This window comes from Odocoileus virginianus, chromosome 5 (genome assembly GCF_023699985.2).
Source record: "Odocoileus virginianus isolate 20LAN1187 ecotype Illinois chromosome 5, Ovbor_1.2, whole genome shotgun sequence".
Classification (NCBI taxonomy): Eukaryota; Metazoa; Chordata; class Mammalia; order Artiodactyla; family Cervidae; genus Odocoileus; species Odocoileus virginianus.
In genome coordinates this window covers 57,184,854-57,198,871 of record NC_069678.1, presented here as the reverse complement: position 1 = coordinate 57,198,871, position 14,018 = coordinate 57,184,854, and the positions used below count along the sequence as shown (strand labels likewise).

The 14,018-nt window shown below is 36.8% G+C and overlaps 1 protein-coding gene across 6 annotated transcripts in view; it reads left to right on the top strand.

The window, feature by feature from the left end:
- Window positions 1–14,018, top strand: part of LRRC7 (leucine rich repeat containing 7) — a 608,651-nt gene that overhangs the window by 207,274 nt on the left and 387,359 nt on the right. For all 6 annotated transcript variants that reach the window (XM_070467940.1, XM_070467941.1, XM_070467944.1 and 3 more), the window contains exon 3: window positions 5,999–6,201. In XM_070467940.1, the coding sequence (XP_070324041.1) occupies window positions 5,999–6,201 (203 nt within the window). The remainder of the gene's footprint in view (window positions 1–5,998; window positions 6,202–14,018) is intronic.

The window sequence follows — 14,018 nt, the reverse complement described above, 5'->3', positions numbered from 1 at the left end:
AACTGCAAGGAGATCAAGCCAATCAATCCTGAAGGAAATCAACCCTGAATATTCGTGGGAAGGACTGATGCTGAAGCTGAAGCTCCAATACTTTGGGTCCCTGATGCAAAGCCAAATCATTGGAAAAGCCCCTGATGCTGGGAATGACTGAAGACAGGAGGAGAAGGGAGTGACAGAGGATGAGGCGATACGATAGCATCACCAACTCAGTGAACATGCATTTGAGCAAACTCCAGGAGATAGTGAAGGACAGAGAAGCCTGGTATTCTGCAGTCCATAGGGTTGCAAAGATTCAGACTTGACTTAGCAACTTAACAACGATATCTTCTGAAAGAAATGAAAGTGATATGGCACCCTGAAATAGAATCATGATACTGTGAAAAAAGAGCATGATTTAGCAATGTACAAATAATTTTTGGACAGTATGAATATGTTACCTGATAAAAGATAATGCAGGAGATGGGTTTAGAAGATGAAGTTGAGACAGTCTCTCAGAAAATAAAACAAAAAGACCAAAGGCATGAAAATTACAAAAGAAAAAAGAATTGCATTACCAGATAATTCTAAGAAGTAGGTCCAACTAATCAGGATGGCATAAAAAGAAAATAAAAACAATGAAGAGGAGGAAATTCTCAATTTAAAAAAATTAGAAAATTTAACAAGTGAAGGATAAGTGAAAGGGCCTGTTGAGTACCCAGCAAATGATTAAAAACATACCAAAGCACATCATCATGAGATTTCAAAAGACTAAAAATAAGATAAAAGTTCTAAAATGTTCTGGCAGAGGGGAAAGTGGGCGTAAAACAGGAATTTGAATAGTAATGGAGCTAGATTTCCTGACAACCTTGAAAGCTAGAAAATAATCTATTAAAAATTACTTCAAATTTGTAGAGAAAATTACTTCTGACCTAGAGGTATGTATCTGACCAAACTTTAAATTTATTTGTAGGTGAAACCATGATCATATACGCAGAAGCCTAAAATATGTTCCTGCTGTATATTCTCTCTCAATGAGTTACTGGATGTTATATTTCATTGTTGGATGTTATAGTTCAGTAAGTCTAGAAAGAGAAAGACATGGGGTCCAGGAAATAGGAATAAAACAGAAGAAAGAAATGTAAAATTTACAGAATGACAATAATGAGATATTCCAGGATCAAACGCACACATGCAGATACACAGACACACACGCACATGCACAGACATACACAGACGTGTGTGTGTGTGTGTGTGTGTGTGTGCGTGTGTATAAGATCTAGAAAAGGAACCACTCCAGACAGAAGCAGGAAGGTAGAATGTTCCTGAAAGGTCATCCTGGGGGTAAATGACAGAATACATGCTTCTCACTACTAAGAGAAGAGGAGATAGCCAGCAACTTGAATGAGTGAAAGATACATTAAAAAAAGAAAAGAAAAACATAAAGCAATTTTTAAAGAAATGAGATGCAGAAGAAATCAAATGTAATTGAATTATAGTGATATTTATAGCTATAGTAAAATGTTTTATTAATTTAAAACAAAATTGCTATATATATTTTGGTTGGTTATAAGTGTGTGAGAATTTGTTAGAAAAGGTAAACCACCATGTTATATAGCAAAAATCTGTAAGAGAAAAATCATGGAGTAGCACTACAATTAAGTTTCTTAGAAACAGGGTGGAGAAAGTTGAAAGCTATTATGTCTAAGGAGTATGAATCAGGAATGGAAGGAATTACAATGGAGAGATAATCCATAAATTAGAAACCAAGTCATCAATGGGCTCTAGAGGTAGTGAACTGAAATGAGAAAGAGCAGAACCTTACCCACGAAAAAGAAAGTCAAATGGTTGTGTGAAGAGGCCTTTCAAATAGCTGAGAAAAGAAGAGAAGGAAAGCAAAGGAGAAAAGGAAAGATATATCCACCTGAACACAGATTTCCCAAGAATAGCAAGGAGAGATAAGAAAGTCTTCCTAAGTGATCAGTGCAAAGGAAATAGAGGAAAATAATAGAATGGGAAAGACTAGAGATCTCTTCAAGAAAATTAGAGATGCCAAGGGAACATTTCAGGCAAAGATGGGTACAATAAAGGACAGAAACAGTATGGATTTAACAGAAGCAGAAGATATCTCAAAGAGGTATCAAGAATACACAGAAAAGCTACACAAAGATCTTAATGACTCAGATAACCATGATAGTGTGATCACTCACCTTGATCCAGACATCCTGGAGTGCAAAGTCAAGTGGGTCTTAGGAAGCATCACTACAAACAAAGCTAGTGGAGGTGATACAGTTATAGCTGAGCTATTTCAAATCCTAAAAGATGGTGCTTTTAAAGTGCTGTACTCAATATGCCAGCAAATTTGGATAACTCAGCAGGGGTCACAGAATGGAAAAGGTCAGTTCTCATTGCTAAAGAAAGGCAATGCCAAAGGATGCTCAGACTACTGCACAATCGCACTTATCTCACGTGCTAGCAAAGTACTGCTCAAAATTCTCCAAGCTAGGCTTCAACAGTATGAGAACTTCAGATGTTCAAGCTGGATTTAGAAAAGGCAGAGGAGCCAGAGATCAAATTGCAACATCCGTTGGATCATAGAAAAGCAAGAGAATTTCAGATAAACGTCTACTTCTGCTTCTTGACTATGTTAAAGCCTTTGAATGTGTGGATCACAATAAACTTTGGAAAATTCTTAAAGTGGTGGGAATGCCAGACCACCTTACCTGCCTCCTGTGAAACCCGTATGCAAGTCAAGAAGCAATAGTTAGAACTGGACGTGGAACAGTGGACTGGTTCCAAATTGGGAAAGGAGTATGTCAAGGCTGTTTACTATCACCCTGATTATTTAACTTATATGCAGAGTACATCATGTGAAATGCTGGACTGGATGAAGCACAAGCTGGAATCAAGATTGCTAGGAGAAATATCAATAACCTCAGATATGTAGATGACATTACCCTTATGGCAGAAAGAGAAGAAAAACTAAAGAGCCTCCTGATGAAAGTGAAAGAGAAGACTGAAAAGCCTGGCTTCAAACTCAGCATTTATAAAATGAAGATCATGGCATCCAGTCCCCTCACTTCATGGCAGATAGATGGGGAAATGGTGGAAAGAGTGACAGACTTTATTTTCTTGGGCTTCAAAGTCACTGCAGATGGTGAGTGCAGCCACAAAATTAAAAGACACTTGTTCCTTGGAAGAAAAGCTATGACAAACCTAGGCAGCATATTAAAAAGCAGAGACATTACTTTGCTTACAATTGTCCATCAAGTCAAAGCTATGGTTTTTCCAGTAGTCATGTATGGATGCAAGAGTTGGACCATAATGAAAGCTGAGCACTGAAGAATTGATGCTTTTGAACTGTGGTGTTGGAGAAGACGTTTGAGAGTCCCTTTGATAGCAAAGAGAGACAGCAAACCTAGTCAATCCTTAAAGATATCATCACAGAATATTCGTTGGTATGACTGATGCTGAAACTGAAGCTCCAATACTTTGGCCACCTGTTGTGCAGAATGTACTTATTAGAAAAGACTCTGATGCTGGGCAAGATTGAAGGCAAGAGGAGAAGGGGACGACAGAGGATGAGATGGTTAGATGCATCACCGACTCAATGGACATGAGTTTGAGCAAGTTTCAGGAGTTGGTGATGGACAGGGAAGCCTGGTATGCTGCAGTCTGTGGGGTCACAAAGAGTTGAATATGACTGAGTGACTGAACTGAACTGAATTAAAGAAAGAGGTTACTGGCAGGCAGTGAGATTATCAGAGGAACAATGCTTTCAATGAAAGGGAAAGCAGTGCTAAAATTGCATTAAATTGCAAAAGTCTTCCTGGATGGTGAACACTCTGACCAAATGGTTCAGGTACAGGCTTGGATATTCTCTTTTTTCTCTTCATAATAAAAAAATTGCAGTTGAAGCAACAGATGGGTATCAAGAAATAGCCACATGGTTTGGCACAAAAGGGTGAGTGTATGGTACTGGGTAAAAACAATGTATGAGCAATTGATTCATCAGCCGTGAATCATAGAGACAGGATAAATGCCTTGAGTCTGCTTTATGGCATCAGAGCTGAGTAGTCATGTGGTTACTAGAGACTAAAATTAAAAACTTGGGAATTTTTTAAGACTTCTCTCTACAGTACCCTTTCCACCTCTCATTTAATCCATCACTCACACTAGGGATTCTGCTTCTTAAATACCTTGCCAGTCCATCACTTCTTCCTATTCTTACTGCTACTCTCATAGTCTGAGCCATCATCACTTACCTTTTACAACTACAATAACCTCAACAAACATTTGCTAGGTGCCTAGTATAGCAAATGTTTGGTATGTGTGAGACATTAGATGCATTTACTGGCTATTAATATGTGCTAGATCCTGTGTAGAGATCAGCCTGTAATCAGGGCTTTCAATTAAGGTCAGGTAAAATAATAATTCCAAAACCTTGTGATTCAAGCTCCCAGAAATAAGAAATGTAGGATTTTGAGAGCTAGAAACTAATGGAGAAGAAAGGTCATCTTTTAATGTTTTTAGATAAACCTTCTACAAATTGCCATGTACAAATAACCATATGTAAGAGCTGACTCATGAACCTGTCCCAAAATATAATTTTATAAATTTCATAAGTTAAAGGGAGAATAAAAGTGGCTTTGGGCTGAACTTTCACCATCTCTTAAGCATATTGTATTCATTTGCTTCCAAATTTGATTTAATCTAAGCCATTTCAAAACAAAATACTGCATTGTTTTTGTCAACTATTGCAACTTTCTTTTTCTGCAATAGGTTTATGTTGATAAGTAAAAATAAATCAGTGAATAAAATGCAAGTTTCAAATTGATGCTCATTCAATACTGTTTCTGCAGATGGCAAACTATGCTATTACTATGAATTCAAAGATGAAAAAGACAAGGTCCTCTCCTCCCACCTAGTACATGGGGAAATAGTAATTAGGAAGCGATGAGATTAGTGCCTGGTAGCTCCGGGGAAGATGCTATTCGTTTATCTTGAGACATTCCAGAGATAGTGACCTTTTAGTTAGAATGAGAAGATTTTCAAGCTATTTACCAGTATCTGATGGTAGTTGGGGACAGACTCTCAAATGTATCCATCTGTTCATCCATGAATTGATTTGTTTAGTTCACATTGGTTATTGTTTGTCTACTGTATGTCAAACACCAAGACAAATGTAAAAATGAACAAGATAGTTTCTACCCTCAAGAGGCTTAGAGTCTAAGGAAAAAATGACATGAGAAACAGTAACTTTAATGAACTGTGGTAGATGCCATGATACCGATTCATGCAAGTTTTCATAGCATTTGGTTGGTGCTAATCTAGCGAAAGACATGTCAGGACGTGACAGGCTGTGATTGTTTCCTCCCATTAAAATAAAAGGATTCATAAGTACGGATTCTTATTCTGAAGTGAATAACCAATCCAGCAGGGAGTTTGTTCAGTTTATGTCTCTCTCCCCAGTACATAGTTGAATGTCTAGAGCACATTAACTATTCAATAGATAATTATTGATTAGTGGAATAAATTTGAATCAAAAAGAATATCATAAACCTTATGGGTAAAACTTGACTATTAATATTTTGGAGAAATGAAGGAAATATATTTTTCCAACAAATCTAGAGGTTTCTATCCTGTACTGCAATTAGTATAAAATTTTAAAAATCTATATTGTAGATTCAAATGCAAGTGTAAGCCTTGCACTAAGTCAGTATTGTGTTCTGGTCCAGTTCTGCCATTCCAAACCTGTGTGACAATGGGAACTATCTGCCCCTTTCTGAATCCATTTCTTTATTTGTTAAATGGTAATAAAAACCTGTCTTACATACCTTTGAGAACTGTTTACGGATTAAATGATATAATGCATATTTCATGTCTTATGTAAACTTTTTTAAAGCATTATGTAATTATAAAATATATATCCTAATTAAATTTCTAAGCTTTAAATATTTTAAGAAAGCCTTCCAAGGCTGGTGGTTAAGCAGTTGGGTTTTTTTTTTCTGTTTTTCTCTAGTGCAGTGCCTGGAGATGACCACCAAGCGGAAAATCATTGGCCGTCTGGTGCCGTGCCGATGTTTCCGAGGTGAAGAAGAAATCATCTCAGTTTTGGATTACTCCCACTGCAGCCTTCAGCAGGTGCCAAAGGAGGTTTTTAACTTTGAACGGACATTGGAGGAGCTTTACCTAGATGCCAATCAAATTGAAGAGCTACCAAAGGTAATTTTGACAACCTAAAACACATACTTTAAATGAGTATTTCATATCTCCAAAGAATTGGCATAATGATAATGCTAACTATAGCCTTCTATCTAAGTAATTGACAAATCATTCAAGTTAGCATAACTTTTCCCAATAGTTTCATCACCTTTTAATGCCACTCCATTTGCAACTTCTTGTGATATGTTAATAGCCATGGAAATCATTACTTTATGGGATATGCATTTTTATTTTAATTTAAGATCTCTTCAAGAAAATACAGATGATGAGTTAAGATCAAATGTTTATATTTACAAAAGAAAGGGAAAATATGGTACTCTCTATTCCAGAACTGAAAATATGTATGTTGTATGTTAAGCTAACATTGTTTTAAAGCCTTGAATTATATGTTAAGCCTAAGAAATGCTTTTATATGTACACAAGCACACAAAAAATCAAGAATACTGTTATGGAAAACATGCTGTTGTTTCTGGAATTTGAAATCTTTGATTATAACAAATATCACTGAGTTTATATGGTATACAACTTATAAATATCATATAACTAAAAAATTTTAACTAATATCAAATTTTGCACACACATAAACACACACTGCCTATGACCAGAAAAGATTGGAGACATTAGCTAAAGCAGACAAGGTCACACAGCAGAAAGATAAAATCTAAATCATTGGATCCTATTGTTAACCTAAATAAATGACTTGGATTAAGTAGTTTGCATGGCATCTACCTGTGAAGAACTTATGTGATAGCTCAGAGGGAAAAACTGTCATGCAATACATTTCTATTGCTTATGCTAAAAAATGCATATTAAATGCATATTAAATATCTAAGAACCATAAAAAAATCTCCATCACAAAGTGAAAGTTGCTCAGTCATTTCTGACTCTTTGTGACCCCATGGACTGAATACATGTCCATACATATCCAGGCCAGAATACTGGAGTGGGTAGCCTTTCCCTTCTCCAGGGGATCTTCCCAACCCGGGGATCGAACCCAAGTCTCCCACATTGCAGGCAGATTCTTTACCTGCTGAGCCACAAGGGAAGCCAAAGAATACTGGAGTGGGTAGCCTTTCCCTTCTCCAGGGGATCTTCCTGACCCAGGAGTCAAACCAGGGTCCTGCACTGCAGGCAGATTCTTTACCAACTGAGCTATCAGAGAAGCCCTGCATCATAAAAGCTAACTTAATTTTCAAAAGCAGAATAAAGTATTCTAATTAAAAGAATTTTTGAAAATTATCTTCATTTGGGATGATGGATTATGGTGTTTATATAATTCTTCAGAGACAGGAGGTATTTAATATATACTTCAAAGCAAATATTCTTCATTTCTGATAACCTAAATGTATAGTGTCATCTTGAATCTTTGCCCAGGAGGCCTGGATCAGGCCAAAAAGAATTTTGGCCATATGGATTAACATCCACATTGCACATAAGTAGGGATAAGACTAAAATGAGCTGTATCTTCCACCAGGCTATAAATTACTTGAGGGCAGAGGAAGCATCTTATTCATTTTTGCTTCCCTGTACAGGAGGATGCATGGTGACTTTTACATAATGAATACTCATTTATGTGTTGCCACTGCTAGAGGAAATGATGCAGAGAACTTCATGTGCTATAGAACTTGATTGGCAAATCTATATAAGGTTAAACAATTCATAAATGTGATATTTAGCTCTAACTTAAGAAATTAAACACAAAGTTTTGCGGTTTTTTTTTAGGTTTGGTCCATTTAGGATTTCCAGATGAAATAAAGGACATCCAGTAAAATTTAAATTTTAAATTACTAAACAAGTCATTTTTTAGTATAATTATACCCCAAATATTGCATTGGATGTACTTATGCTAAAACGAAACAATTTGTTATTTATTTGAAAGTAAAATTTAACTGGCCATCCTGTATATTTATTTGCTATATCTGGCAGTTCTAAGGCAATCCAGATATTTAAAATCTTTTTCTAGATCCGTGCAATAATCTGTAAGACAAATAGCAAGCACAAGGTCAATTGATCAAATACCCACTCATTTAATACCTACTTAACTACACAGTAGTTGAAGCTCTAGTGAATTCCAAGAGATATCAGTCTCATTCCTTGCTCTCAAGGATCTAACAACCTAATCACAGAGAAAACTGAAGCTTTAGAGGTGAATGCACAATGATGTATAATCAGAGCCAAAGAACCAAGTCCTGTGGTAGAGTTTATGTACAGAGAAGAGTATTGATCTTGGAGTAGGGAGAGGAGGGCTTGACCAAAAAGCACAGAAGCAAAAGCTAAGATGGAATATATGGAGAAGGGGAGGAGAGGAGCAGCCAAACTGTGAAGGGTCTGGAGCTGCAGGTGCAGGTGGGATTGTGCTGACACATGTAGGTAGAGGAGGAGCAGAAAGAACTCAGATTATGAAAGGTCTTGAGAGTCACACAACAGGGTTTGACTTCATACATCAGACAGATAATGCTGTTGGAGAGTTTTACGTATCAAGTCACTGGGAGCTTAATGAGGAGAGCTTGGGTTAACAATAAAGAAAAATAATACAAGTGAGTCAAGGACTTAATAACACTTTTCTGCTCTATTAGAATTTAGGAGGAATGGTTATCTTTTGTTATTAGTATGCTTTATATATTTCAAAGATTTTACACATAATCTTTCAGGGTTTCTTTGGCTCTCAAAGTTCAATATTACTACTTTCCTAAAACAACCCTGTAGATTAGTTTTTTCTAAAGCATCTAATATTGAGATATGGTCTAAATTATTTGATTTCACAATTTGGTTATAATAATACCTGTATATATTTCTTTATTATTGAAAAAAAATAGGTAAATTAAGAAACAAAAAGGCTGACATATCAATTAGGGCCCACTGAAAAAGTGAAAGTGTTAGTCACTCAGTTGTATCAGACTCTGTGTGACCCCATGGACCATAGCCCACCAGGCTCCTCTGTCCATGGAATTCTCCAGGCAGGAATACTGGAGTGAGTTGCCATCTCCTTCCCCAGGGGATCTTCCTGACCCAGGGATCAAACCCAGGTCTCCCACGTTGCAGGCAGATTGTTAACTGTCTGAGCCACCTTATGTGTGTTTTAATTAATAGAAACCACAATCCAAACTGACTTAACAAGAAATAGGCTTGATTGGCTCACCTTAAGTGGAAAATGCATTTCAGGACATGCGCTAGACTTGGTATGTTTCTATTTGCTTTATGTGGGAATAACTTTTCCTGAGGCTGGCTTTCTCTCGGGGGCAGATGGCTACAGCTATTCTAGTGTTCACTTCCACATCCTCCAAAAATAGAAATATTTGGCTTCTGAAAACTTTCTCTTTTTCTAAGAAGGACAAGAAGTGGCTCCTCCAGAATTCCTCAATTACCTTGTCCTTAGATCTCACTGGGCTTAATTGTGTCACATGTTCATTGTTGATCCAGTCATTTTGCCATGGGATCCACTATGCAAGAAAAATAGGATTACTCTAATTGGGTTCAACAGTGATGGATCACCTCTGTGGAGTTGTGATTACTGGCAGCAATACAAGGGAATGAGGTAGGAGGATTGGAGGGGAGATTACCACAATGTACACTACAAACAAAATGCTATAAAATCACTGTTTTATGAAGAATAGTTCATCTTCATCAAAGTTTGTAAGGACTTGTAGGCAAAATATTGAGTCCTTAGGAGATTTAAATCTTTCAATGTTAGATTAAATATAGTATTTTTTGTTTTCTCTCTTATTTTACCGTTTTTTTTTTTTTTTTTGGTACTATTTTGACATTGTTGCCATTATGATTTCAGATTTGTTGAGTAATGAAATAACCATTTGTATTCTCAATATTACATTATGGCAAAAATTACTTTTTATAATTTTTTTATTATCTTCATTCTGATATTTCATACTAAGAATGTTCTAGCTGGCCATGAATATCTAAGTTCTTATGCAACAGGTAGAGAACAAAGTCAAGGTTAATGGCATTAGGAAAAGAATGTCAAGAGTGTGTCAGAAAAGATGCAAAAATAGATATGAAAGAACAGGAAGTCTTTTGATTAGGAATAGTTCAATCTGTGTTGCTTGAAAGTAAAAATACAGAAATGACATGCCTTTCACACAGTGATAGAAACCCACACAGCTTATAATTTAGCTCTGCTTTACTTGTTATTTGGAATTGGAAACTTAAAATTATACGAAGTAAAAGAACATCACAGATGTATATTATAAATGAAGTAGTGTGGAAAGGCAAATGTGAAAAAAGTGCAATAAAGAAAAGAACTACAAAGAAATTTCTTGAAATTGAAGAGAAACTTTTAAAAAGATAATAGAAATAATTTTTATAAAGTCAGTATGAACCAAAATTGAAAGACACAGAGTGAATTTGGTAGAAGAGGTCAATTTATCTTTATATGAAAGAAAAGTGAAAGTGAAAGGTGCTCAGTCGTGTCTAACTCTTTGTGACCCCATGGACTTTATAGTCCATGGAATTCTCCAGGCCAGAATACTGGTGTGGAAAGCTTTTCCCTTCTCCAGGGCATCTTCCCAACACAGGGATTGAACCAGGTCTCCTGCATGCAGGCGGATCCTTTACCAGTTGAACAACCAATGTAATCTAAGAGTTCTAGAGTGGGTAGCCTATCCTTTCTCTAGGGGATCTTCCAGACCCAGGAACTGAACTACGGTCTCCTGCATTACAGGTGAATTCTTTATCAGCTGAGCTACTAGGGAAGCCCTTATATGCAAGAGGATGGGACTAAATTTGAAATACCATACTTACAAAATTTTCTCCATTTAAACTATCCAGAAATATTTTAGAGATTAAGAACCTTGGCTTTGTACTCAGACAAACCTGCTGTCAGAACCTATCACTGCTAAATTGGTTGAGAAGGTATTTCATTTTCTGAAAACCTCGGTTTCTTCATTAGCAAAACTGGGAAAATAATAGCATCAATTCCTAGGTTAGACAGACAGATGCATACATACATATATATATACATACATACATATGTAGATACATAAGTAAGTAGGGTGCTTGGTGTGATATTGTTTATGCAGCACTTGGAATAAAAAAAATCTATAATTGGCATTTATCATTCTTGTACCACAGAGAAAGGAAATTTTCCACATTAATTACCCTGGGTAGAATAGTAAGATTTTGTAAGATCTCAAAATAGTTCTGCTTATTAAACTCTCCATCAAAAAATGTTGTGGCATGTCTTCATTTCTAACTGAAATCCCCAAGTAAGTAAAGTCGCTCAGTCGTGTCTGACTCTTTGCGACCCCATGGACTGTAGCCTACCAGGTTCCTCTGTCCATGGGATTTTCCAGGCAAGAGTACTGGAGTGTGGTGCCATTTCCTTCTCCAGGGGATCTTCTTGACCCAGGGGTCGAACCCGGGTCCCCAGCATTGGAGGCAGACGCTTTACCATCTGAGCCACCAGGGAAGTCAATCCTCTGTCCATAGTGGTGTTCAGTTGCTAAGTCAGCCCAATTCTCTGTGACCCCATGAACTGCAGCCTACCAGTCTTCCCTGTCCTTCACTATCTCCCAGAGTTTGTTCAAACTCAGATTCATTGAGTTAGTGATGCCATCTGACCATCGCATCCTCTGTCCATAATGAGTGACAGATTATTTACCCAAACAGCTACACCAAGTGCATGTGTAATAGACGATACCACCAGTTCCCCAGAGAATTTCCTTGACTCACAGAATCATGTTATGACATTTTGCAGTAAATGCAACTTTGGAGATTATTTTATTTAAGCCCTTAATTACTATAATAAGCAAATCAAGGTCAGAAAAGGTAATTAACTTCTCTTAGGCCACACGGGATGTTAAATTTCTATCCACAATTAAAATCAAAGACAATGTTATAGTTAAGATAGGATAGGTTATGCTATAGTAACAAGTCAAAAATGTATAACTGAAGTTTTTCTTTGTGCCCCATGTTGTGTTGGCAGGGACCACTGATCTCTAAGAACCTATAGCTAATAACTAGTCCAATTTTCCACACAGTGCAGAAATGTCTATTATATCTTTTTTAGAACAGTCATCCAATGTCTTCATGAACCTTTCTATGGTGGAAGAAGCCACTCACTTAAGAAGCAGACAATTATATTATCAGAAAGGTCTGGTTATTTGCAAGTTCTGCAATATATTAATGATGTAGATCCATTCACCTGTCTATCCACCTAAAACTCAGAGTGCTGCTAACATTAAGAAGGAATGCCTTCTCTAGATAAAGAACTATGCTTCTGGAATTACTGCCTTGATCTTCAAAACATTTTCAAGGATTTTGTATACGTTGGTTTAGAGTTCTGTTTTCCAAGATGAATTTCCGTTTCTCAAACCACTTTTCAAGGACATACTTCCCAGACGCTTCATCATCTTAATGATATTACATCCACTGTATTCAGAATATTGTTCATAAGCTGAGAGATGCTAGGGGAAAAAGCACTTCCATATCAACAGTTGGTTCTGGGAAGGAAACAGACATTGGGAAGCCAGGTGTCAGGCAAGGGCTACCAATAAACAGATGGATGGTGCTCATTATTCTAACTTGGTCACTCATGCAAGGCTATAAGGCTGAGAAATTGATTATCCAGTATAAAGCAGACAAGAGTTTATCAAACAGGGATGTTTTAGACAGGTGAAAATTTTGGTATAGCTTGGATTCAGTTGCTGGCCATGACATGGAAGAAATCTTCACTGACTCTTAAAAAAAAAAAGAGCAACAAAAACACACCTGAATCATACCAGCAGGTAAAATAGAGCTCCAAGTGAATGACCAAAGAATGGGTTCTGACAACAGTGCTGGAACTGTTTCGGCTGAGCCTACACATAAAAGTCAGGCAAGCTGTCTACTCAGAGACGGCCTCTTCTCTTTCCCCTGCCAGTGCTGTTCTTCCTCATGCCTGCTGCTTCATTTCCTTCAGGTCTGAGCTCAAACATCACCTTACCAGAGAATCTTTACCCATTTTATTCTTAGATAAAATAACAATGCCCACCACCACCGATTACTTCCTTTAACAAAACCTTAGGCTTAATTGTATCTCCAGAAGATTTCTAGTACAGTTCAATCCTGTTAACCAGTAGTAAAACACTGCTGAAATACTGTATCATTGTTGTAAAAAGTGCCCATAGCTTCCTCTGAAACAATGTATATTATCTTGCAAAGAGTAAGACCTTTGACAGCAGCCAGAGGTGAGGACCGGAATGTTGGCACATATCTGCATAGAACATAGAAAATAAAACTCTCTCATTGAATTTGCTGGTTGTTTTTTTTTTTAATTTTTAATGCTGACTCAGGAGGTTGAAGTGAGGTGGGATAATTTTCGAGGCTCCTCCATAATCCACTACCTAATACAGTACACTCTGCATTTATTTTTACTCTCAAACTCTAAGTACTTCATCCATGTAAAATAGCACTTTCACATAATATTTTCTCAAGTTAATAAAACTGCTCTCTGACTCTAGAAGTGTTATAGAAGCAATGTCAAGGGATATACTTTAACATCTATTGCAGTAGAGGGTGGAATAGTTTCTCTAAAATCCCTATCAAACTTAACCTTCTGTGATTCACTCACTTGATATTCCTTTGAAATAGATTAAAATAATAAACAATGGAAGGAAGTGTTCTGACAAATAGAGTAGTGACTGTAGTTACTGATTGTTATCACAGAAGTCATACAGTAAATGTAGAGTTCTGAGTAGAGAAGACCTAGTTTTAATACAAGTTCTGACAGAAATTCATCAGGTGACTTTGAGCATCTTACTTAACCCCTTTGACTCTTAGCTTCCTCATCTGCATTAAATCCTAACAAATTTGTTTCTGCCCAT